At 35.0% G+C, this 27035-nt stretch overlaps 1 protein-coding gene and 1 long non-coding RNA gene across 2 annotated transcripts; one reads left to right on the forward strand and one right to left on the reverse strand.

The window, feature by feature from the left end:
- Positions 1 to 227: 227 nt before the first annotated feature.
- LOC121418704 (angiotensin-converting enzyme-like) lies at positions 228 to 19524 on the reverse strand. Its single transcript, XM_041612744.1, has 14 exons — positions 19234 to 19524; positions 17696 to 17851; positions 14519 to 14606; positions 13075 to 13218; positions 8574 to 8765; positions 7973 to 8070; positions 6631 to 6803; positions 5310 to 5533; positions 4502 to 4646; positions 3924 to 4022; positions 2974 to 3111; positions 1942 to 2123; positions 962 to 964; positions 228 to 423 (listed from the first exon to the last, which is right to left on the reverse strand). The coding sequence occupies exons 1-14, from the start codon at positions 19465 to 19467 to the stop codon at positions 308 to 310; spliced, it is 1992 nt and encodes a 663-aa protein (XP_041468678.1). The 5' UTR covers positions 19468 to 19524; the 3' UTR covers positions 228 to 307.
- A 1594-nt stretch (positions 19525 to 21118) lies between these two features.
- On the forward strand, positions 21119 to 25227 carry LOC121418705. The gene is made up of 2 exons (XR_005970503.1): positions 21119 to 22522; positions 24495 to 25227. It is a non-coding gene; the product is annotated as an uncharacterized LOC121418705 (long non-coding RNA).
- Positions 25228 to 27035: the final 1808 nt, after the last annotated feature.

Here is a 27035-nt window from a genome sequence, read left to right on the forward strand (position 1 = left end):
GGAATCCACTACGAAGAAATAAAAATGCATGACCCGCCCCTTCATAACCACAATCTCATGTTACACAGCAAAAACTGTGGTGTTAACCGGTGTACATAGATAGAGGACCACATCAGTAATTTTACACCGGGGTTAAATTGGTGGTGTTAGTTTTACACCTATATGTGTCATTACAACACCTTTGGTTGTTACATTTACACTCTTTGGTGTTATGTTCAATCTCTAGGGTGTAATTTTAACACCTCAGGGTGTGGTTCTCTATTAACACCAATTAGTTTTAACACCACAGTTTTTACAGTGTGTCAATCTAATCACAGGTGGAGTGTTCTTTGTAATCTTCATATGTTTTCTTCCAATCCATCATCTCCACCTGCCACATCTCATAACTCTTCTTCCATTTGGTCAAATCGTCCTCCATTTCAGCTGGAATAGAGAGAGACAGAAACAGAGAAAAATAAGATTTCCTTTGCAATTTCACACAAAAATATATATCATATCAGTAGCGTACAGATGGGGGACTTGGGGCGCCTGTCCCCCTTCCCCCCAAAAAAAGAAATACGACAAAGAAAGAAAAAAAAAGAAATGGAAAGAGAGAAGGGTGAAATATATTTTTTCTGAATATTGTATCAAAAATGTATCACAAAATTTGATTTTTGTATTAAAATGTTGGAAGTTTCAACTTTTCATAAATTTGACCCAATACACAATATCACGCTCCCTAAAATTTTTAGCTCATTACGTCACTGTGTGAATTAATTACGGTACAATGCATACAGTCACGTCTCTGATATGATATAGGCATCAGTTTACTTAAATAATATTGAACTTTTGTAGATGATCTCATTACATGAAAACATACATTTCCTATCCATACTCAGCAATTTGTCCTAAATTAAATATTCTAGTATTTTTGTAGAAAAATCACCAAGAGTATTATGATTACATGAGGATCAATACTTACGTTCTGCAATGTTGGTAAAGCAGGATAGAGACGAGAACGTGTATGAAAAGAGAAGTGAAAGAAACATAATAAACACACATTTTTCTATTATCAAGAAGTTGTTTTCCTAGCCTCCTTGCTCATCCACTGTATAATTTTCCATTCCATGATGAGGGGTTCTACAAGCCATGGTCTAGCTTTTTTAAAAATAGATTTACTAGTATATTTCAACATCAAGATATTCTTTATAGATTATCAATATTAACTAGATTATCAATCGATTTTCACATTCTCTTTGTTATCTCAATTATAATGATTTGCAATAATTTAGAATGCACATTCATGATGATCTTAAAGAAAGACAATATTGAGACTTTCAAATCTGAACTGAAGAACTATCTTTTCCAGTAACTTTGTGAATAATGTGAAATAATTGGGGAGCCGGTGCTTTTGATTTTTTTTCAGATAAACAAAACAGCTGTTCGTCTTCATTATCATCATCATCATCATCATCATCATCATTATCATCATCATCGTCATCATCATCGTCATCATCATCATCATCATCATCATCATCACCATTATCATTATCATCATCATCATCATCATCTTCATCATTATCATCATCACCATCATCATCAACAACAAATTTGGTTCACAAAAAATGAAATGAAATGAAAACCCATATTTTATTGTTCAAAAAGACATGAGATGAAATCCTCCGAAAATTTGCTTTGCCCAATTGATCGTGGGTCCGGCAGCCGCTGTGCACAGCGCCAGATTGACGAGGCTCTATCCCTTTAATCGTTGAACACCAAACAGGGTAGCAGCAACTCCCATCTTTCTACGTCTTTTGGTCTGACAAGGCCGTGGTTCGATTTCCCGACCTCCCGGTTGTGAGACGGACGCCCTACCAACTGAGCCAACACACCGGTAATAATAATAACAATGGTTGTGAATATTTAGAATTGCTAAAACAAAAATGATTGTTATAAGCTCACCTTTAGGAGTATACATCTCAGACCATCCTACCACGTCTCCATTCATCGCGTTCTGTTCCTTCAGGTAATCGATAAGGGGCTGGAAGTAGTTGATCAGAGATTGAGCGCTGATCTCTTCACTACCAATGATGGCTTTTAGAGCCTCTGGCCACGGCCTGCTCGATCCCATCTTCAGCATGTCACTAAAATAATGATAAAAGAATATTGGATTATCATTCTTAAAAGCTTTAAAGTGCCATCGACTTGTCGAGATGACGGGATACCGTTGTCACGCTAATGAATATAATCACAACATATTGATTATAATCTTATCATTTATAATTTGAACTGTGAAAGTGAGGATAAAAGTAACTTAATCAAAGACATTTTCCTTTTCGTCCCATCCAAACTTAAGATAATTTGTGGTTAAGAGGTCAGTAATGAATATTGAAGTGAAAAAAGAAAACATAAACATAATTGGCCCGTTTTCTGTCCTGGATTCAATCTAATCTCTGGGGACCATTTCATTACCATTTCCATCCGACAATTTGTTATATCTGACAAATTTCCTTGATTCTTATTGGCTGAGAAGTAATGTTACTATGGTAACTGTCGGATAAAACGACAACTCACTTCATGTGTACACTTGTGTTTTTAAAAAATAACTTATTTGATTGGCTGAAAGGCACTGGCCTCTGACTGTTAGTATGGTAACTGTCGGAGAAAGACAACTTGTCACTGCTGACAACTTTCATAAAAGGGCCCCTGGACTTCAGAATAAGGGGCATTGAAAAGGAATGAAAATTAATATTTATCAAGGGTGACCGTTATCAACTTATTTTCTCTTTAAACAAGTACACACACATAGTTACCAATAATAACAATGTGGCATTTCCATTACTTTAATCTAGGATAAAAGAGCACAGTAGATTAGATGCTCGTGCTTATAGGCCTAAGTGTCTTTGCCGGGGGATCGAACCCCGGACTTTCATGCATCGAGTCAAGCGCCTTAGACCACTAGGCCATGGCACCTCCAATTACAAAGATACTCACGCAAGCAATTGACCGGCTTCTTGTGATTGGTATATATCGCATTTATAGAGAGGTTCGTCACCAACATTACCGTATTGACCGGCGGCTTTGCAAAGGGCTTCGTGGAATTGGAATTGCAGGACAAAACTGATGAAATATCTGCAGATTATGTGGAATGATAATAGAGATACGAATTAAGGAATGTATAAAAGATTGATAAACTAAGGAAAGAATAACAATATAACAGTCTTATGTATATATGACTGTCTTGCTTGAATAGGATACTTCATCGTTAAAAATGTTTATGGTATGGTATCTGTATGATTTGATTTCAAGAAGAAAATTCATACAAATAGTATTGTTATCATTATTATCATTACTTTTACTATTATTATTATTAGTAGTAGTAGTAATATTATTACTATCATTATTATTATCATTATTACTATTATTATTATCATTATCATTATTATTAGTAGTAGTAGTAGTAGTAGTAGTAGTAATAGTAGTAGTAGTAGTTGTTGTAGTAGTAGTAGTAGTAGAAGTAGTAGTAGTGGTAGTAGTAGAAGTAGTAGTAGTGGTAGTAGTAGAAGTAGTAGTAGTAGTAGTAGTAGTAGTAGTAGTAGTAGTAGTAGTAGTAGTAGTAGTAGTAGTAATAGTAGTAGTAGTGGTAGTAGTAGTAGTAGTAGTAGTAGTAGTAGTAGTAGTAGTAGTAGTAGTAGTAGTAGTAGTAGTAGTAGTAGTAGTAGTAGTAGTAGTAGTGGTAGTAGTAGAGTAGTGGTAATATATTGTTGTTATTGTTGTTGTTGACCTGTAGGTTTCTCCTCCCGATATAACTGATTAGAGGAGTGCAAGTGGACCACTACACCTTGACCTCCCCCCCCCACACGACTATTCTATCCGGGGCTTCCATTTAACGTGTCATCCGAGGGACCGAGTGTTTTTCACTGTAACATAGCCTGCATCCATACCTGATATACGGCACGTCTGCAGGGATGTGGTACTTTGCACCGGGATCAAAATCTTCCTCACTCCTTGGTGTCGGTGGTATGATACCTTGGTACCGGAGTCTAAAGTAAATCGAAAATAATGATATTCAATTAAAACTGATTATAGCAATTCATTGCTTCATTTGAAATTTAAATCATTAAAATTAGAATGAAACAAAAATAGCAAAAAGATCACCCAACATATCCGAGTAAACAAAACAATAGACATATACTTTTTTTTATATATATACAGCAAACTTTATACGTTTATGAAATAAAGTCTCATACGAATCTCCATCGTACTGAACCTTTAAAGTTCCACCACCTTGATGATATGAAGAGATATGTCGGCATTAAAAGGTCTTATTTATGCTGACTTGGCGAGATACGTCCATCGCGTCTCTCGCCGCGTTGACACACATACAACTCTTTAGAAGTCGATGGTGAGGTCGTGTATCTCGCCAAAGTCGACACAAAACTTTGGCAAGATACCTCACCACCTCGTCACGTCGATGATTCTAAAGCATTTGGATGCCTGAATCTCTGAGATATAAGAATACCTTAGTTTCCACCAGTCCTCGTTATAGTGATCTTCGGTGGTAGATCCGTTGAACACTCCCCATCTGTACTGGTCCATCAGGTATCCAAAGGGTAGGAAGGATATCTTATCCAAAGCCATACTCATTAAGAAATTCAAATCAGCCTCTGTGTCGGTCAGATCAAAGAAAAAGATGAGTCAGAAGGTAATACAATGTAATGTACGATCAGTCCTTTCATGCTACACATTTTTTTTCTTTCATTGATCTACTTTCTAAATGCGAATGAACTAATCTGGATCCTAACCACACTCCTCCTCCAAGAGTGGGATGAGGGACCAGTCCCGATGGAGCGAGATTTTAATCCTTTAAGAGCGAACCTCCATCTTTTTGGAGTGAAAGTGTGCATCTTTTCTACACTTTCACTCCTAACAAGGCAACAAATCACTCTTGAAAGACCGAAACCTCACTCCATCAGGACCGGTCCCCCATCTCACTCCTTTTAATCTCACTCTGAGAGGAGTGTGATCAAGAACCAGGTGCCCGTAACAGAAAGCTTTGCAATGATCGTATAACATTGATTACAATGTACAATCAATCGTAAAAATCAAGCGTACGATCAATCGCTAACCTTTGTGTTACGGGACCCTGATAAGCTCATTTGCATTTAGAGAGTATTGCTCAATCATTCGACCAGAAAACAATGACTTATACCACTAGACAATAGTTACAAACTTTTGCTCGCGAGTAAACAAAGATTCACATCTCTCATCGGAATTCATTGCTTCATCTATAATATGTGTGAAAAGAAGACAACGGAAAATATCAATACCGTCATCATCCACCACTTCATCAATCAATCCGACTTGTTGCAGATGCTTGGGTGTCGATACCGACAAAGCGAGGACGTCGCCCACTGCCTCGTGGAATCCTGGGTTGGCTCCGCCTCTGTATACCACAGGTAGATCCTTGTATTGAAGGTAATACTCGATGTGTCCCATCTCATGATGTATGGTGATGAAGTCATCCATGGTAATGTCAGTACATTGCTTGATTCTGTATCATAATGATGAAGGATATCATAGAATTCTCATATATAATGATGATGATGATGATGATGGTGATGATGATGATGTTGATGATGTTGATGATGATAATGATAATGATGATGTTGATGAAGATGATGTTGATGATGATGAGGAGGATGATGATGATGATGGTGATGACGACGACGACGATGATGATGATGACGATAATGATAATGGTGATGATGTAATGATGATGATGGTGATGATGATGTGATGATGATGATGATGATGTGATGTTGATGTTGATGATGATGATGATGATAATGATAATGACAATTATAATGGATAATTATGAAATTATATTAATATAACGCAAAATGAATAAAAAAAATCTGTTCTTTGTGTTTTGTGTATAGCTCTCTAAGATTACATGATTACGAAAGGACCAAATGAAGTCCTCAAATTCCACCTAGAGATAAGACTCCTTTACAAGCGCTGTTATGGACTGATAAACTTCTCTATACCACAGTAATACAATATCACATTTTAACAATTTAATGTACAGTTTATGATACTTGTAATTAAAATCAATCGTAAGACTTGTCATGTGGTTCTAAAATGGTACAGGAGGTCTGTTAATCAAGATGCCCTCCTTGGGCGGTGTTCAAACCCCAACTTTGAGATAAACAGAGGTTTCCCTTCCCCACATGGAGAGGAGAAAAAAATATTAATCAAAACACCCTCTGCGTTTATACCATGTGCCATTTTTTCTTACTTGATTGTAGGCCTATATCCGTGGCGTAGCGAGCCACAAAGATTTCGAGGGGGCACAACATACTAGTAGTGTATGTGGAGAAAATTTTCAAAATTCGCGAGCGAGCGAAAATGTTGGCATTTTAATACTAATGAAAATGTAATAAATGTTATTAGTGATAGGTTTTGACACAATATTTAAACAAACAATATCATGTTTCACCCGTTTGTCTTACTCTTTTATTTCATCCCTGTGTTTCTTTTGGGAGGGGGGGTGGGGGTGAAACTTTGGGGAGGGGCAGAGCCCCCAAGCGCCCCTCTCTCTGTATGCCAGTGGCCTAAATTGCCAAATTTATCTCAGTTTGTCTTCACCTGAAGTCCACTTGATTTAGGAAGTCCCAGGCCGAGGCGTGGCACACCACATCCCTACCATCATCTGGTTTCTCAATCATTGAATGATCCCAGAATTCTTGAGGCATCTTGATGAGACCGAGCGACTCGAAAAAATCATCCGAGAGTTCAAACATCTGCAAAGCATCATAGCCCTGAATAAGAGAAATACATCGAAAATGATTTAGATTTAACCATGGTAAAATGCCCCTAGATCGTTGAACCTACCTTGAATTTCCACACTACCATCTTCACGTAGGTAGTGTGGCGGGGTCTGGGGGCTTTGTAGCCCAGTAATAATAGATCAGCCATTGTTTTTTTTTAACAGAAGTCGCGCGTAAACAAACAAAACAATACAAATTAGAACGCATGAATGATAGCAATTGTCACTATTGTATTATTGTCAAGATAGGGCCACTTAACAAAATGATTAACGGACATAGTTGTGATAAAAATACAGAGCATGGCACAATAATGAGGAGGAAATTAGTTTACAGTCCTTATCAAATCATTCACGCCTTATTATTGTACAAATACTTGAAATGATAATAGTGTTGTTGTTGTTGTTGATGATGGTGGTGATGATGATGATGATTATGATGATAATGATGATGATGATGATGTCGATGATGTTAGTGTTGGTGAACTGGTGATAATTTCAGTGTTGATAGTAGCTTATCATCATGACAATCATAATAAGACTAATTTATCCCGACGCACAAGCCCTGTTTTAAGGAACGAGTATTCCTGTCAGGTACCCATTGATTTGATACAATTAAATACAATGTTGGCGAGTTCTTGCTGAAAGAAATCAACACTGTGGCATGGATTCGAACCCACAACCCTCTGACTGAAAGACGAAACTCAGAATCACAAGACCAGGGTCCCGTAACACAAAGGTTACACTGTAAAAACTGTGGTGTTAAAACTGACACCAATTGGTGTTAATAGAGGACCACACCCTGAGGTGTTAAAATAACACCCTAGAGATTGAACATAACACCAAAGAGCGTAAATGTAACAACCACAGATGTTGTAATAACACCTATAGGTGTAAAATTAACGCCACCAATTTAACACCGGTGTAAAATAACTGGTGTGGTCCTCTATGTACACCGGTTAACACCACAGTTTTTGCTGTGTAGCGATTGATCCCATGCTTGATTTTAACGACTGATTGTACATTGTAGTCAATGGAATCAATCGTAGAAAAATGTTCTACGATCATTGCTAAGCTTTGTGTTACGGCCCCAGGACGCTTCTAGCGAAAACGTAGAAAAAATAACTTTTTTTTGACTAATCAATCAATTTATCTGTAATTTACCTGTTCGACGAGGGCTGGGGTAATATCGACTGCTTGTTTTCCAGGGAATGGTTCGCATATGTCGTAAATGTTGATCCATGACTGAGCCCACATATTACCTGTTGAAAGTGTAAAATATATAGACAAAGGTAGATTGAGTGAGGGAGGGGGGGCAATGGAGCTCTTAATTCTGGTGAATATAATCTTGTTCTATATATTTCGTTTCAATCCCGAGACCCGGGGGGCGTTTCATGAAAGGACTTGTCGGACGTTTTATCCGACAAGTTCTATTTTTTCCGACAGTTACCATAGGAACAGTGCCTCCCAGCCAATCAAAATCATGGAAAGATGTCAGATCTGACAACTTGTAGGATGAAAATATTGATGAAACGCTCCCCTGGATGTATTTTATTGTTGCTACCAATAAGGAATCCATTTTAACAAAATTTTCGTTTTATTATGCCTGTTATTTGTATAAAACAAAATATAATAACAGAAAACAAGTTTGTGGTGCATGCTGTTAATTTCATGGGTAGTCTTTCTAACTTTATTAAAAAGCCCCCCCCCCCCTCCGATCTGTATGCCAGTGATCTTAAACTATGATACATATCCAAATAATAACCTAAGATGTGTGCTGGGATTGGTCCTCGTAGGTTAATGTAATCACAGCCGTATCGGTTGTACAACTTTCTCCTCACATAGGCGTGAAGCTCCTCATAGAGGGGTTTCAGCTCATCGTATAGCTTCTCTGCGATCTCCGGCAGATTGTCAACTTCATAATAAGATCTCCAGTACGCCCCTGCATCCGGTTTGTCTGAGAAAACGAAATAAAAAGATGAAAATATATGATTCAAATTGATCTCTCTAATATTTTCTTATTATGATTATTTAAAAATTATGACCGAAAATATTGATCGAAAGTCAGAAACAAAGTGTATGGTCAATTTATTCTGTCTATCAGATTAAATAATGCGAAGCCACAATTTCGATCTTTCAAGGGTTTATGCAGACCTCATAGAAGAGGTAGAATGTTTTGTAGCTCAGAAAAAAGGGCAACATCACTTGGGGGACCTGCACCTGAATCCATGAGATACCAAAGTATCAAAGTTTATCTTAAGAGATACCTATTCAACACTTTGCCAGATAAATCAGTGTCCAATACTAAATTTTATTTACAATTTTATACTGAACTTTTTTTTCTTACTTTATACTTTTCCTATACTTTTTAGCGCATAGGGACATGCAATCTGCTATGTGTGATGCGCTATAAAAAACCCACCAAGTATTATCAAACTTTAAAAATTCATTGTCTTTTTCATTTGAAGAATTCTCGTCAAAGGTTAACTGATATGTTTTTCTCATTTTCGGAATGTTTCAGAACAACCTTATGTCAGGGTAAACATTCCCTTTAACATGTAACGGGATTATGCCACGGGGCCAGTGGTGGTCGCCCCCATTATTTTTTTTTTCAAGTAGTGAAAAAGGGACAAAGTGTGTGTGAAAGGGAGGGGGGGGTAAGTAAATAATAAAGAAGGTAGAAAAGTACATTCAGGAGAGGCATGGGTCGTGTAAACCTGCGATTTAAATGAAAAAAAATATGAAGTCATCTTTAGGTCATTTTGCCCCACCCCCTTCCTCAACACCGCCCAGAGACATATAACTATAATACTTCCCATGATATTGCCTGTGTGGTTTTTTCCTTCTCTTTTTTGTACCAATAATAAAAGACCCCAAGGGCCGTTTCATAAACTGTCCGTAATTTAAGAGCGACTTTAAGAACGACTGGTGAACCTTTCTTACGCGCTAAACCATCGCCAGTGAATATACCATTTACCACAAGAAGAGATCACCAGTCGTTATTCATATAGTTAGAATAAGAAACACATTGATAATGCTTGTATAATTATATAGAATAAAAGATCTGTCGGGAGAGAGCTTGGTTCGAGTTAAATCACACACTGTTCAATATAATATTATGCTATATAGTCAATATATCTTTATAAAATCTCGCCTTCCGCGTCGTATAACTGTCATTATCCGCCTTTTTATGATGCAATCTCGATTATTATACAAACTGTTAAGGGGCGTCACTGGATTTCGGATACAAATCAAACTAACGCACAAAAGATTGTTAGTTTGACAAATTTACCTTCCCAACAGGATGTTGCAAGAATTTGCAACAAAAAGGAGGTAAAATGACCTTTAGTATTGAAAAATCAGAATATGCTTTGATTCAAGAACCTGTTATAGGCCAAGTCACCCAAGGGAGTTTATCCCAAGAAAACATGATTTTTTTTTCAAAATAAATGGGGGGAAATATCGCCGTGGTTGGAAAATATGAAAGCGAACGAGTATGATTCTTTAAAGGTTCGAAAATCACGGGTGGGAAACGAAATGGGAACAAACTACGTCCCAATGGTAACAAACTTGTAATTTCTTTTGTATTTCTTTTAAAGATTTTCGATCTTTAAGATCCCGATATGTATTAAATCAATTTCTCGAATTCTTTCATCCAATGATGCAAAACTTGTTTTGATTTGCTTTGCTTCTTAATGAAAAATGATTAATGAGTTATTGTTATGTTTTATCATCATTTATATCATTGATATATCATTCAAATCTAATAACCAATTGGAAATAATTTACATGTATATTCAATATGATGAAATGGAGAATACTTTCGTCCGCTCCTAGATTTGCATACTGACTATGATATACATTCAGCAGTACTATTAAAATAAGCAAAATCTAAAGAGGCCATGACTTTCTAATTTACATCCAATTTTTATGAAACTTCCAGTAAAGCAGTGCTCTCTCTATATATATATGCTTGGCTAATTACTATTGGAATCTTTTAAGAGAAATCTAAAGACATGTTGTGGTGTAATTAATCAAAACGATTGTGCGCTATACAAGTATTATTTCGTTGACATTGTTATTATTATATCGTTTTCTTGCTAAAATAAACTATATATAGTCAATCCGATGAACTTTAATACAAGTAAAGTTTTCATTTGATTGACCGTACTCTGATCAAGTTTTCATTAACTCTTTATCTCGTTTAGAAGAATCTAGTGTCTGGGGTCTTTATCACCATCCTTAAAATGATAATTGGAAACGGAAAGAGAACAATATAAATACCAAAATGATAAGAGGTGAATGATGACGAGCAAATGTATGTACTTTATTATTTATGAGCATATTATTAAAAGGGTGTTATGAGCTTTGACCGTTTTTTTGTTTACTTCTCCCATCATAGATCATGAAATGAAATTTTGTGGCAGTAATAATCATGAATAAAAACATACCAATATGGTTGATACAAAAGAATATGAAAATGTCGAGTCATGTCTTATTGACAAGTAATATCTATTTTTAATGAATTTACATTTTTTAATAGAAGGGCCGAGGCTATTTATTCGTAAAAGTTATTTGAAACTATACTGCTCTCTATCCCATGTATATCTCTCCCACCCTCTCCCCTTTCTTTTTTTCTCCGTCTCTTCACTCTCTCTGTCACACCCACTCTCCTCTCTCTCTCCCTCTTCTCTTTTCCCTGACTATCTCTCTCTGTATTGTTCTCCCTCCTCCTTTCTTTATACGCTCTAAAAAATGAAGTGCTAATTCAGCTCTTAAAGAGCGTGTGTAGTGACTGCACTTCGGAGTGCTGATTTGTCTAGTTCAAATTTGAACGAGAAAAATCAGCACTCCGAAGTGCAGTCACTACAGTGCGTATCAAAAAAAAGTTTACACTTTGAAAAAGCCCTGGGAATTTAAAAATATACAACATGTGGGTAATTTTTGCACATATAATCTTGGGTTTTGGTCTCATCTATCCAATGAAAGTAAAAGTTTTGTCAGAATGTTACTCTTTAGTGAGCACTGTCCATTTCTGTAAAGCTCGCAGAAATCTGTTTGCGCAGAAATGCTCGTTCTCATGCTGTGTCAAGGGGAAAGGGCGAAATCAAACTTACCCTACGATAGATTTATCATACATTTCCCTTGCACTTTTAGTCAATTGAAATAAAACGGATACATTCCAGCATTTTGTAACAATTTTGCCACCCATAGTGAAATTTCAACTCTTATTAAGCACAACCTTTACCCTATTTGTGCCAGCTGGATCTGAGGACATAACTGAATCTGAAGAAAAGTTTATATCAGACATCTCCAGCATTTTTTCACTAAGTTTTTATCATTGAAAGTGGGTTTACATTTCATTTTTCATTTAATACTTGTTTCTCCAAACTTTTCTCAAGTTTAGCAATGATAAACATAATGAAAATCAAGCTTAAGCCATTCCATGTAAATCACACCTCAGTGTAAAGCAAATATCGTCACGATGGGCTCGGTGTGTGGGGGAGTGGGGTGGGGTGAAATGCACTCTTCGAAGTGTTTTGGGCAAGGAAACAAGTCTAACAAGGTAGAAGATATCTTCAAATTAATTTTACTAGCTAAATTCCATGTGTTCTTCATGATTACGGTCTACTTTTATTCGCATAACTATTTAATGTTCTGCGCAAATCATTTTTCACTAACTTTTCAAAATTAAGTGGTGCTCACTCAAGCGGAAATATTTTTCGACAGTTATATCGTTATTTGCTTTAATGGACCTGTACCAATGTTAAAATGTGGCAAAATCTTCAAGATATTACTAATGCATAATTTTACAGGATTTTTTCAAAGTGTAAACTTTTTTTTGATACGCACTGTATACACGCTCTTAAAGAGCTGAATTAGCACTTCATTTTTTAGAGTGTAGCTTCTCCCCATTTCTTTCTATTCCCCTCAACGGTGGATCCAGGGTTGATCAGCATGGAGCCAAACTTTTTCTTCAAAAAACAAAAACATGACACGAAGAAAAGGGGAAAGTGTTTAGGGGTCACCACATTTTTCACATTTCCACCAATTTTCTTCAAAAAGCAGCCCCCAAAGAAAATTTAAATAAGGGTCATCACTCTAATCACATCCAATCTGCCCCTTGGCGCCAAGGGGGCCGGCGGAGCCCAACAAACACATTACACACAGGTATCTATTGTTGTCAGTTTTAATCCTATTTTTCCTGAAGAGAATGCTCCCCGCCCCCTTCCCTTCGAATATGCCCCCGACTGATATACCCTTACCGTTTGCTATCGCAGCTTGATTTTTCAGCTCGACGTATCTCTTGTAATCCTCTCGGGCAGGTGCCCCGACCTCGGCACGCCATGCATTCCAGGCCCAATATAACTCGTAGTAATCATGTGATGTGGCCATTATCCGGGTGAGATCTATAAAATATGTAAAGAAATGATGTATTAACATGTGTAATAGGAATTTGCTTTTCTGCCAATCACAATTGAGTATATGAATATAATTCAAATTTTGTATTTATTTATATGTCACTTTTTAATTTATTCAATGGGACAAGATGAACTTTCAGGAACTTCCAAGCTACCAGGGATGCTACATATGATTTTATTTTATTATTATCTTTCGCCTTACTTTGTAATTCTATAGCTGAACATTTTAAATGAAATTAATCTTTTATCAATCGGTCAATAAGAACGCCCAAAGTCAATTTTGAGTAAATCAGGAATGTTTTTTTTTGTATGTCCATGGAGTATTTTTGTAAGTTCTTCATTCATATTTCTGTACTTTTGGATGGAATTCCGGATATAAATTTCACACAAGATGGACTCGTTTATAAGTAACAACATACCACGTTTAACTCAAATTATTGTGCTAGTAAATACTATATAAAAATATATAAAATACTTGTTGCAGATTACTATTGAGATAAAATTAATAGTAATAATAATAATCCGCTTTTATATAGCGCTTAATACATCGAAACGACGTGTCTGAGCGCTTTACAGAAATATTATTATCCCGGTCATCAGATTCAATAAATCATTTCTGCACACAATGCATGCACATCTTCCACTCCCTGGGTAATATTCCAGTCAGTCGCCAGTGAAGCGCACACAGTACTGGACAAGCTACAGTGAATTTTACATTCTACCGGATACCCATTTAGCACCTGGGTCGAGAGTGGCGGTGGGATTCGAACACACGACCCTATGTTTACAAGGAAAGAATCACTACAACCACTACATCATGATACATGGAGTGTAAACACCAATGTTTATCGATCATTACAAACTTATTCTGCTACGAATTATAGTATATTTATCACATTTTTATATGAGAGGAAATACATAGGCCTAAATAATGTATAAAAATAGAAGTTCTGATTAGAATTATATCCCATCCAAAATTTGCCGGACTTAAGAATATTTTCCCGAGAACCAGAAAAGTGTTCAAACAGGATTTAAGGAAGATTTCTTCAAAACCATCATTGGTTCAAACTGGAAACGTTGCGTTTTTTAAATTTTAATTATTAAAAAACAAAATTTTCGACAGCCTTGTTTCATCATGAAAAATGTAGGGATCTCATTTAGTGCTTTTATCGTAATTCTTTGTAAAGTCGATTGTAATTTTATATGATATGCTCTAGAATCACACCAAGGAACAGTATATAAATGAGAACAAAATGAGAGAGAATGAGGGAATATTTATATCACTCACCCGGCTCAAGAGAATAACATTTTCCATCCATATCACACGGCTTTCCAGTTGAATAGCGAGTCTCCATATTAGAAAGAATGTCTTGAAGCTAGATTTCAAATGAAGCAATACGAACTTGAATAAAGTCATTTCGATTAAAACCAATTGTTTCATGCTCTTTTATCCTGCTTTCAAATAAATGAAAATGCTATAATGCATTATTGGTAACTAGGTGTGCACTTGTTTTAAAAAAAAAAATAATAATAATTACAGTGATGATACAGTTAGCACAGCATGATATAAATAAATTCCAAGAACATAAAATGCTAACATGTATATATTACAATATATATATATAAATATATAAAATATTACAAAATAAGACTTGAAAAAGAGTGAGCACCAAGTAGATCCTGAATGAGGTTGGGAATGGAATCACGGAAGAAAATCAAATCATTATTACCGAATAAAAAAAAATAACCAAATTATATTAATGCTGATGGGAGGCGAATCACAGATTTTAAATAGATAGCTGATTTTTTTAAATAATTATTTTGTCAACATTGGTTTATCTTTTGACAATTTAATATCTCTGACTTCAAAAGGCTCTGATAATTTTACCAAATTCTTGCCCATGCAAAATTCAAATTATCTTTACTTCAAACCTATTTCTGAGAACGATATCACTGGTGTTGTTAAAAAAGCTTAACTGTCCAAATATTTGTGGCATTGATAATTTTAATCCTCGAGTTATAAAGATTGTTCTATATTGTATAGTCAAACCATTATGTTTTATCTTTAATTTGTCTATTTTGACTGGTATTGTACCTTTCAAATTGAAGATTGCAAAAGTTATACCTGTTCATAAGAAGAGTGATGTGTTGAAGTTTTTAATTATTAACCAATTTCCATACTTCCTTATTTTTCAAAAATGTTAGAAAGGCTTATTTATAATGGACTTTATGTTTATTTTATGTACAAATTTAATTTAAAATGAATGTCAATATGGTTTCCTAAAGAATATATCAACCGAAATGGCTGTCATTGATTTACACGATTATTTGATTATTGTTTTCAATTAAAAAAAATATTGGAGTATTCTTAGACTTAAGCAAAGCTTTCGACGCCATTGACTTTTCAGTACTTTTATCAAAACTTTATAACTATGGAATAAGAGGATTACCCCTTCAGTGGTTTCAAAGTCATTTGTACAATATAATTTAATTGTTTCTTTTAACAATATTTTGTCCAACCCATTAGAGATTTCATGCGGCGTGCCCCAGGGGTCAATCCTCGTGCCCCTCTTTTTCTGATATATATCAATGACCTGCCTTTCTGTTCTTATAAATTGAAATTTATTTTATTTGTTGATGACACCAATTTTTTATTTACTTCAATGACATTACTTCTTTATATGACATATCAAACATAAAGTTATTGAAAGTTTCGAATTGGTTTAAATGTAATAAATTGGTAAATAATGCTGATAAGTCTTACTTCATATACTTTTGTTCCCAATATCGACATTTATCAGCTGATATCCTAGATTCGTTTAAATTGGAAATGTCAGGAAACTATATCAAACGTGTTACCTCATCCAAATTCCTGGGTATTACTATTGACGAAAATTGATCTTGGAAAACTCATATAGCTCAAATTAACATGACTATCTCTAGAAATGTTGGTGCATGTCATCGGCAAACTTCTCCATGTATTGCCTCGATCCGTTTGGCTAATGTTACACAATACTCTTATTTTACCGTATCTCAGTTACTCTAATATTGTTTGGGCAAATACTCATCCAACCAAACTCAAATGTTTATACTTCCTGCAAAAGAGGGTTGTCAGAATAATTGCACTTTCTCATTATCAAGCCCATTCTAGCCCACTATTAAAACAACTCAATATATTTGATGTATACCAGTTAAATGACTATATTATATGTGCAATTGTCATATTTAAACATGTAAACACTGAACTTACTAAATACATATCGGATATGTCTGTAAAGAACAGTTTAATTCATACTTATAATACTAGAACCGGGAATCAATACCACGGATGGAATGTGAATACAGAATTTGCTTTTTATTCAGGTAGGCATCATGCTCCTACAATCTGGAATTCACTTCCTCAATTTCATTTTATAACAGATTTAAGCACAATGCAAAGCTATATTGGATCAAACGTGACTCTCGTTGAATTTTAAATTATTTTTGCCTTTTTACTCTCAACCCCCCACCTCTGCTTTTCATTCTCTCCTACCCTTTACACATATGTTTGTTCTGGGTTTGCCTTGGTGCAAGACGCAATTCATTTATATTTACTGAATTTGTTCTCCGCTTTTATTAATTTATAAAATCTTACGTTATCAAGGGAGCTGTCTTGACAAGACCTTTATGGGTTTTTTTTACAGCGATACCTTATTTCAATACTTTTCTGTACCAATATGCATGTACATATTATTGAATTATTTTATTTGATCTTGAATTATCCAATGTGTTCTAAAATATTTTTAATATTGGAATTGAAGTTGAACTGAACTGAACTTGAACTGAATAAAAAGCGGCCTTACTAGAATGGAAAATGTTCTTTGTAAACTTACTACATGAAGTGCAGTTGTCAAAGAAATATGACGATTTGTTTTTTAAATCTTTCTATACCATCTTTTGGAAGTATTTGAATAACACTTATCATTATTATATGGGCATTTGACAAAATTTGATGGCTTTTTAGCTGACCGAGTTGGAAAATTAATGCAGTATAACATACTGAGTTTTGTGTGTGTGTGTTTTCTCTTTTTTTTTTTTTAGAATGGAGCATACATGAAGGCTATAATATGAGGAGAAAAGACAGTTATTGTTTGATTATTTATTTCATCAAAATAACGTTCGGAGCATTGAAGCTTTTGCTTGAACTCTGTTTCTCATGCGTATATGATGTAAATAACATTCATATCATATCACACACGGAGGAGCTGTTTGTCGGTGATTACGGCTTTGGAAATTCACAACTCCGTTATTGCTTTGGTGGATTGACTTTACTCATTTTTTTTTTTTTTGCTTTTATTAATACCAACTTATCGTCGGGGTGAGCTTCCCTTTCTAACTACCAGCTCTTAAATGGCAAATAATGTTTTCTCAATAAATGCTTTTGTGAATTCGTTTCGAATGATAACAAGTTTTGTTTCAAATTTACCTCTTTGAGTTCATCGTCTGGCAGAGCAGCCGATCCGATGTATCGTATGCTATCTAGTTGTCTCTTGGTATCGTTGCTAAAGCCCGTCTGATCGAATGCATTCGCGTACTCACTCATCACCTTATCAAAATTTGCACTTTCGATGTTTGCTTGGACCTGTATGACGATAAAACCATTAGAAACGATAGTGATAATCGTGTCAGATATTAGTGTCATCTGTGATTGAATAGGATTATGACAATTGTAAAAGCTTATTTTCAAAATTTGATGAATAGTCATGTTAATATACAAAAATACCATTACAAGAACGTGGCTTCATGTTTTCTTTAAATATATGTGATGATTAAATCAATTGTGCCTTTTTAGTAAATCAACAAATCAATGTCTTTTAACTATCAATGTCATTTTATGTAAGAAGCACTTACCCATATTGATTTATTACTAATAAAAAATATACAATGTCTCAATTCTATGAAAAAGTGAGTATTTGGACTTGTTCATGTTTCCAAAATGTTTGTTTACGAAACATGCTCAATCAGTGCATATAACAATTACTTTTCAGTACTTTAAAACAAATATACTTATTTCACATTTAACGAAATTTGTAACTCATTTATCAAGTACTTAGTGGTAGGCGATATATGATGTTACAAAAATTAGGTTTTTATTATTATTATTATTATTATTATTACTGTAGTTGTAGCATTATACATTGTTTGCCTTGCTTGTCATTATTCTCTTTTATACGTATAAAAAACTATTTAAAATTAAAAAAATCGTGAAGTTCTGTCGATTTTTTGATACTGCATGAAGATAAGCTAGAGAAAATGCAAAACATTTATTTTTCGTTATTAGTATGAATATGTTTGTTCTTCTTCATTCCAACCAATCCAACATTGTAATTTTAACCATTTTTCTTCTAGTCTGAACTAATGACGTGTCTTTTCAAGCAACGAGGTGTAAAATGTACCGTGGGAGCATAGAGCCTTTCAATATTTTTTACTGACAAAAATAATGACGCTTATACAAATGTTGTTCATAATCACTATAACCACCATCATCATCATTATCATCATCACCATCATCATCACCCTCATCATCATCATCATCACCCTCATCATCATCATCACCCTCATCATCACCATCATCATCATCACCATCATCATCATCACCATCATCATCATCACCCTCATCATCATCATCATCACCCTCATCATTATCATCACCCTCATCATCATCATCACCCTCATCATCATTACCCTCATCATCATCACCACCCTTATCAAAACTGTCATGATCATCATAATCCCTCATAACCACCACCACCATCTCCATCCTCCTCTTCATCATCATCTTTATCACCATCACCACTACCATTACCACCATCATCAAAATCATCATCACCACCACCACAACCACCATTATCATCATCATCATCATCACCATCATCATCATCATCATCATCATCATCATCATCATCATCATCATCATCATCATCATCATCACCATCACCACCACCACCACCAATCTATATTTACCATTTTCTCCTGGTTATAAGCTGTGATATTGGTATAATAATCCCACGCTTCGAAGGAAGAGTGGGAGTACACCTCCATAGCCATGGTGTTATATTCATCCAAGAATTGCGTTGCATTTGCTTCATCATTGACACTGCCGGCGGGAGGAGGTGGATTTTCAATAAAACCAAGAGAGGGTCCTGGTCCTGAAAACAGGACCAGGCCCAGGACCGAGAGCCAGACAGCGCGGATCATTTTGGTTCGGATTCTGGTTCAACGTCTAAACCACCTTTCTCTTCCGACCAACTTGGCTTTAATAAAAGGCTTCTCATAAAATCCTACCACATTCGCTTTGATCCACCACAAAGTAAGTCAATAAGCACTTCGTACCAAACTCAAATAATCTTTTTTTCTATTTCCTTTGGGAACGATATTTGTCTATAAAGGCGTCAGTGAAAGGGGGCAAAGAAATAAAAAGAAATTCCTTCTACTACTTAGTGTAACGCCCATTATATCTAAATAGACGGTCAAAGATGATACTATCATGACAAAAGAAAGAGTTTATGGTTCTGCTACTTTGGACTCTGCTATTTAGTCCCTGTAAATCGAAAAGCAAATGAATTTCCGATGTTGATACACTACCCCCAAGGTGGAGTCACATGCTTATAAGACAATGGCAGGTTGGTGTGTAAATTTCCTCATAAACCCATTTTTTAGCTTGAATAATTCTAGGACATTATTTATCTACATTATGATAATAATATTCTACTTTCATATAGCACTTAATACACTATACAGCGGAACGATGTGTATAATCACTTTACATAGATCTACACAATTTGTGTGGAATAAGATGGGGAGGGGGAGCAAGAAAATGAAAAAGGGTACTTGCAACTTTATAACACCTGTTATTGAAAATTTGATGTCAGCTTCAGATCGCCTTGTGCATCCCAATAAAATATTCCTTTGCACTGCCTCTGCCAAATAGGCTAATATGATGTCCCTTTCATCTCACTCTTTTATTTGGATTCCTTAAAGCAAAAAAAAACACTTGAAAATTTCCATTCAAAATTTCAATATCAAACAATATGAAACTACATTTTTATCCCATTTCCTTTATCAATCACATCATATACGTATGAATCATATAAAACATATGAAAATGATGGAATGAGTTATTGTAAAATGGTAATTAATCATTCCTCTTGCATCCCACAGAAGTAGTTTTTTTTTCTACCCAACTCATACTTTTGTAGAAGGGAATATACCCATAATGGACCTATAAAAAGTACACAGGGGAAATGAAAGAAAACACAAATCCAATACAAACTCATAAAAAAGATATATAGGCCTAATGAAAGTAACATTTTTCCATAGAATTCCCTGCAGATGTACATTTTATACCCCCCCCCCCAAAAAAAGGGGAAAATATTGTTAAGCAAACACTGTATGTACCCCACACAAATAAAAAAGAATCAGGGCCTCCACCCCAGACAGTCTAAATCTAACCCGTCCCCCTCTCGGACACTCACTCCAATACCCCCCTCCCCATCTTAAACATTTGCAAACAAACACACCTATACATTCTCTAAATTACTCACAGCGTGATCAAATTGATCAATGTATCTAAACAAGATAACACTTCATGAACCTCCGTCATTTCCTTCTCAACTACACTACTTCTAAAAAAGAAAATCATGCTATTAACATCAACATAAATTCTTTAAGCCAAATCCCTGAAAAAGCTTAAATGGAGTTATGTTAGTCATTTTACAGAAAAGCATTTTGGATCACTTGATTTATTAGTTTTCCTGTCATTTGTCTTGGCAACGTTTGTTTTCAAATTCAAATAAACATACATAGTACAAACACAGGGAAATCAAAATAATAAAACACAAACACTTGATTTATTATTAGTTTTTGTACTTTCATATATTTGTTTTGTTATGAAATACTGAATAAGTCTTGTCCTTCATTGCATTTCCAAGTTCATATTACAAAGCAGAATTAAATGAAAGAAACTGTATAACGGGGCATGATAATCATCTGATTCTTCCAAAAAAACCCATAATGAAGCACATTCAAGAATATGAAGCAAGTGTATGTACTGTGCATAAGGTTGGTGAGTTGTAATACATTGTACTTGTCTTCAGAATGTAAAATAACAAACAATTAGGGACTCGTTTCATAAAAGTTGATTGTGAACAATTCATCCTTTAAACAATTTTCTTTTCCTTGTACGCATAAATTACATTGTATTGCACACGGTTTGTATTGATGTGATCCTGAAATTTGCAGTCTAAATTCAGTGAACAAAGTTTGTGGGAGGGTGGCCTTACATAGCATCATGAATACACAACTGTATATTCAAGAGTGTGACATGACTGATCTGTTGTATACAGAGTATTGGATCTCATTCAAACAAGTGATAAAACAATTAAAGATATCAAGATAATATTTGATATGACTGAGACAACCCTTGATGAACAATCAATGGTATATAAAATGCATTTTCAAACCTACGGAAAATTGTTATAAACATTAAGTTTATCGCTTTCAGGTCAACATATTCTACTACTGCTGTAAAAGTTTTGCTTGAATGCGATAAATAGTTTTCTGTTACTTATCGTTTTCATCTTCTCTCTCCCAAACTTAACACTACAGACAAGTAATCCAAAAAGGAATCATTATTTCATCAATTACTAAATTTACTAATTGCCACCTCTTGTGTCGAAACAGACCATTTCCTGTAAGAGGTCCCTGGGACTAAGTTATAATATACTAAGTGTGTTGAAATGGGAACAAGCCCCAAAATGGTTGAAACAAATGGTCCCTTGCAGGAAGAGATACGATTAAATGTAACTCCAGATATTGCAACTTGATTTTTTTTCACCCGATCAGAAATGTGAATGTTATATTTTTGCTTGATTTTGCTGAAAGGGCATAAGATGAAATGGGGTTGTACTAAGTGGGGTGTGACTAAGTGGTGGTGGTGGGGGGGGGGGGGCTAATTGGGTTGGAGCAAATGGGATGGTACTAAGTAGGGTCAGATCAAGTGGAGAGAGGCCAAGTAGGAATGTACAAAGGGGGGAGAGACCAAGAAGAATGGGACCAAGTGGGAAGGGTCAGGTGGGCTTGGAACAAGTAGGATGGTACCAGGTATGCTGAGACCAAGTGGAGTGAGAACAAGTGAGTTAGGACCAAGTTGGGTGGGACCAAGTGGAGTGGGACGAAGCGGGATGGTACCAAGTGGGCTGGGACCAATTGGGGTGGGACCAAGTGGGGTGGAGCCAAGGTGAGACCAAGTGGGGTGGAGCCAAAATGAGACCAAGTGGGGTGAGACCAAGTTGATTGAGACAAAGAGGGATGGTAACAAGTGGGAGGGTAATGTGGGCTTGGAATAAGTGGGATTTGCAAACACACCTATACATTCTCTAAATAACTCACAGCGTAATCAAATTGATCAATGTATCTAACCAAGATAACACTTCATCACACTCCGTCATTTCCTTCTCAACTACACTACTTCTAAAAAAGAAAATCATGCTATAAACATCAAAATAATTCTTTAAGCCAAATCCCTGAAAAAACTTAAATGGAGTTATGTTAGTCATTTTACAGAGAAGCATTTTGGATCACTTGATATATCAGTTTTCCTGTCATTTGTCTTGGCAACGTTTGTTTTCGAATTCAAATAAACATACATCGTACAAACACATGGAAATCAAAATAATAAAACACAAACACTTGATTTATTATTATTTTTTTTTACTTTCATATATTTTTGTTATGAAATACTGAATAAGTCTTGTCCTTCATTGCATTTCCAAGTTCATATTACAAAGCAAAATTAAATGAAAGAAACTGTATAATGGGACATGATAATCATCTGATTCTTCAAGAAAGAAAAAAGATAATGAAGCATATTCAAGAATATGAAGCAAGTGTTTGTACTGTGCATAAAGTTGGTGAGTTGTAATACATTGTGCTTGTCTTCAGAATGTAAAATAACAAACAATTAGGGACTCGTTTCATAAAAGTTGATCGTGAACAATGTATCCTTTAAACAATTTTCTTTTCCTTGTACGCACAAATTGCAATGTATTGCACACGGTTTGTATTGATGTGATCCAGAAAATTGCAGTCCAAATTCAGTGAACAAAGTTTGTGGGAGGGTGGCCTTACATAGCATCATGAATACACAACTGTATATTCAAGAGTGTGACATGACTGATCTGTTGTATACAGAGTATTGGATCTCATTCAAACAAGTGATAAAACAATTAAAGATATCAAGATAATATTTGATATGACTGAGACAACCCTTGATGAACAATCAATGGTATATAAAATGCATTTTCAAACCTACGGAAAATTGTTATAAACATTAAGTTTATCGCTTTCAGGTCAACATATTCTACTACTGCTGTAAAAGTTTTGCTTGAATGCGATAAATAGTTTTCTGTTACTTATCGTTTTCATCTTCTCTCTCCCAAACTTAACACTACAGACAAGTAATCCAAAAAGGAATCATTATTTCATCAATTACTAAATTTACTAATTGCCACCTCTTGTGTCGAAACAGACCATTTCCTGTAAGAGGTCCCTGGGACTAAGTTATAATATGCTAAGTGTGTTGAAACGGGAACAAGCCCAAAATGGTTGAAACAAATGTTCCATTACAGGAAGAGATACGATTAAATGTAACTCCAGATATTGCAACTTGATTTTTTTTCACCCGATCAGAAATGTGAATGTTATATTTTTGCTTGATTTTGCTGAAAGGGCATAAGATGAAATGGGGTTGTACTAAGTGGGGTGTGACTAAGTGGTGGTGGTGGGGGGGGGGCTAATTGGGTTGGAGCAAATGGGATGGTACTAAGTAGGGTCAGATCAAGTGGAGAGAGGCCAAGTAGGAATGTACAAAGGGGGGAGAGACCAAGTAGAATGGGACCAAGTGGGGAGGGTCAGGTGGGCTTGGAACAAGTAGGATGGTACCAGGTATGCTGAGACCAAGTGGAGTGAGAACAAGTGAGTTAGGACCAAGTTGGGTGGGACCAAGTGGAGTGAGACGAAGCGGGATGGTACCAAGTGGGCTGGGACCAATTGGGGTGGGACCAAGTGGGGTGGAGCAAGGGTGAGACCAAGTGGGGTGGAGCCAAGGTGAGACCAAGTGGGGTGGAGCCAAGGTGAGACCAAGTGGGGTGGAGCCAAGGTGAGACCAAGTGGGGTGGAGCCAAGGTGAGACCAAGTGGGGTGGAGCCAAGGTGAGACCAAGTGAGGTGGAGCCAAAATGAGACCAAGTGGGGTGAGACCAAGTTGATTGAGACAAAGAGGGATGGTAACAAGTGGGAGGGTAATGTGGGCTTGGAATAAGTGGGATTTGGTGAATTGACAACTCACATGTATTGGAACTTGCATCCCTACACTATGGCTAAGCCTAATATCACTTGGAACCAAGTGCCCATTTTCACACATTCATTATTTAACATTTGTAGATATCCAGGGAAATGCATGTTAATTCAACACACCATTCTCTGGCTTGCCAATCTAGCTACAACTAATTATAAAGTGATGGCAGTATTTGTGGTAGTACACTATAATCCTGTTAGTACTCTGATACACAACATGAAAAAAAAGAAATTTACAGCAATGAAATAGTTAGTACTTTCCTACCAACCCAACAAAATAAAATAAATCTGATAATCTTGAAAATTATATCCATTTGTACTGCACGTTAATACCGTTCAAGAGTTAAGCATAAGTATCAGTATATTCCTCATTTGATTTTTAATTACAATGTCACAAAGAAATATTTACAGCCAGCTGTTTTGTAAGGACAAAATCCTTGGAATGTACAAACAAAGTGACGGACATCTTACATTCACACATAGAGAAATAAAACACGGGAATTGTTGAAGAAAAAACATCTTAATTTCAAACTACAGAAATGGAAGCACCCAGTAGTACTTTACATCAAACAATATACTTGACATGAATTAAATACTACACTTGTATTATGGATATGACTTTCAAATTGATAGTCAGTAGAAAAAATGCCCCCTGCTATACTATATACAGTACATGAAGTGAGGGTTTAATGTCATTATTAACATGAGCTGAAGTTAGAAAATGGTTTGTGTTTTTATTTTTCATAAATTTACAAATGCAATTCTGCATAGATTAGCGTTTTTGTCTCTAAGAGAGTGCTGGAGAAAAAAAATAAGGTTACATAAAAATATTTAGAGAATAACTAGCAACTTATACATGAATAGTTCATTTAAAAGTTATAGAGAAAAAAATCTTGCCATAAATAAAAAAGTACTTGTATCTCATAAAATTTGTAATCTTTATTTACTTTAGTACTTTGATCTGCCATTATATTTACATTAGGGTATATAATTCATCCTTTTTTTAAATTCATTTATATCAATATTAATAGCATAATGCTGAAAACCTGTTTTCCAAAACAGTTCTTCTAAGATAAAGATATTTCATGAACCAAAAGAATTGTAAATAAACTTATGATAAAGAAATGAATGTATTATAGCTCATACTTATAAACAGAACATTTTGAATATGTCCAGAGCAATAATATTTGTGTGCAGTACACAACAGATGAAGCTTATTTGATTTGTCTCTTTATTCATCCATGATCAATCCTGTTATCATTTTTATTTCTTTCACATCAAACATATTGTTTTGTTACAAATAAAAGATAGGATAACTAAATTCAGTATATTCAGTATATAAATGTAAACATTATATCATTTGGAACCACTTCTGCTCATATTTTTCTTAGGAGAAAATAACTTATGAACTAGAAATAAAAAAAATATAAAATTCAAATGCATGGAGAGTGAACACAAAAAGATAACAAAATTCAATAGTACTTCTGATTCAATAAAAAAAATAAAAAAAATAGATAATAAACAGACAACTTCCTAAAATAATAAATGATATCATAATCATATTAAAACACAAACACACATAAAAATCATCCTGAAATAACATAGACCACATACCAAACAACACAAGCTTACCTTTACATAACATTAAAAAAATGTCACGAAATGAGACAACTTTTAAATGTATTACAAAATACTGATGTCATAATTTAGTACATAACAACTGATGTCTATGTATTTGTGGAATACAAGACATTCATGTAATAAATTGTTTGTTATCAAATGAAAAGTTATATACAAACACATTTCATTGCACAAAAGAATTGAAATAAGTTAGAAGAAAATGTAGAATACATGAATGAGATCCAAGAAATGTTATGCCAGCAGTTCTCCAGTAATGATACTGGAAAAAAGTAATAATACCGGAAAAAAAGTAAAAACATCGGAAAGTATTATCGCATAATATTCATATAATTTATTCAAGTAATTTGTAACAGGCTTGAGAAATTTGATCGAAGCAAGCACATGACACACCTAAATCAATTAAAAAACTGCACATCATTATTACAATGTTAGTAGGACCCTAATGTTTGATACATTCTGGTGAAAAGTATCACAAGATTGTTTGCTAATATTGACACATATTTCCACCTAGATTCTGGCTGGTTTCGGTAGAGTTGTAAAGTGGATAAAGAAATGCTGTTAAGTAAATGATCGTCAACCTTATAAATTCAAAGGTCTTCTTTCAAATTTAGCTCCTTTATTCATAACATGATTTCACGCAATGAGGTTTTCCCATTTTCTTTTTTTAAAATAAGATAGTTCGAATAAACGAATAATCAAATATAAATATCTTTTTTCTTTTAATAAATAATAATTCTAACAAATATCTAAAATTGTCTCTAAGTTATATAT

This window comes from Lytechinus variegatus, chromosome 1, assembly GCF_018143015.1.
Source record: "Lytechinus variegatus isolate NC3 chromosome 1, Lvar_3.0, whole genome shotgun sequence".
In the NCBI taxonomy this organism is placed as follows: Eukaryota; Metazoa; Echinodermata; class Echinoidea; order Temnopleuroida; family Toxopneustidae; genus Lytechinus; species Lytechinus variegatus.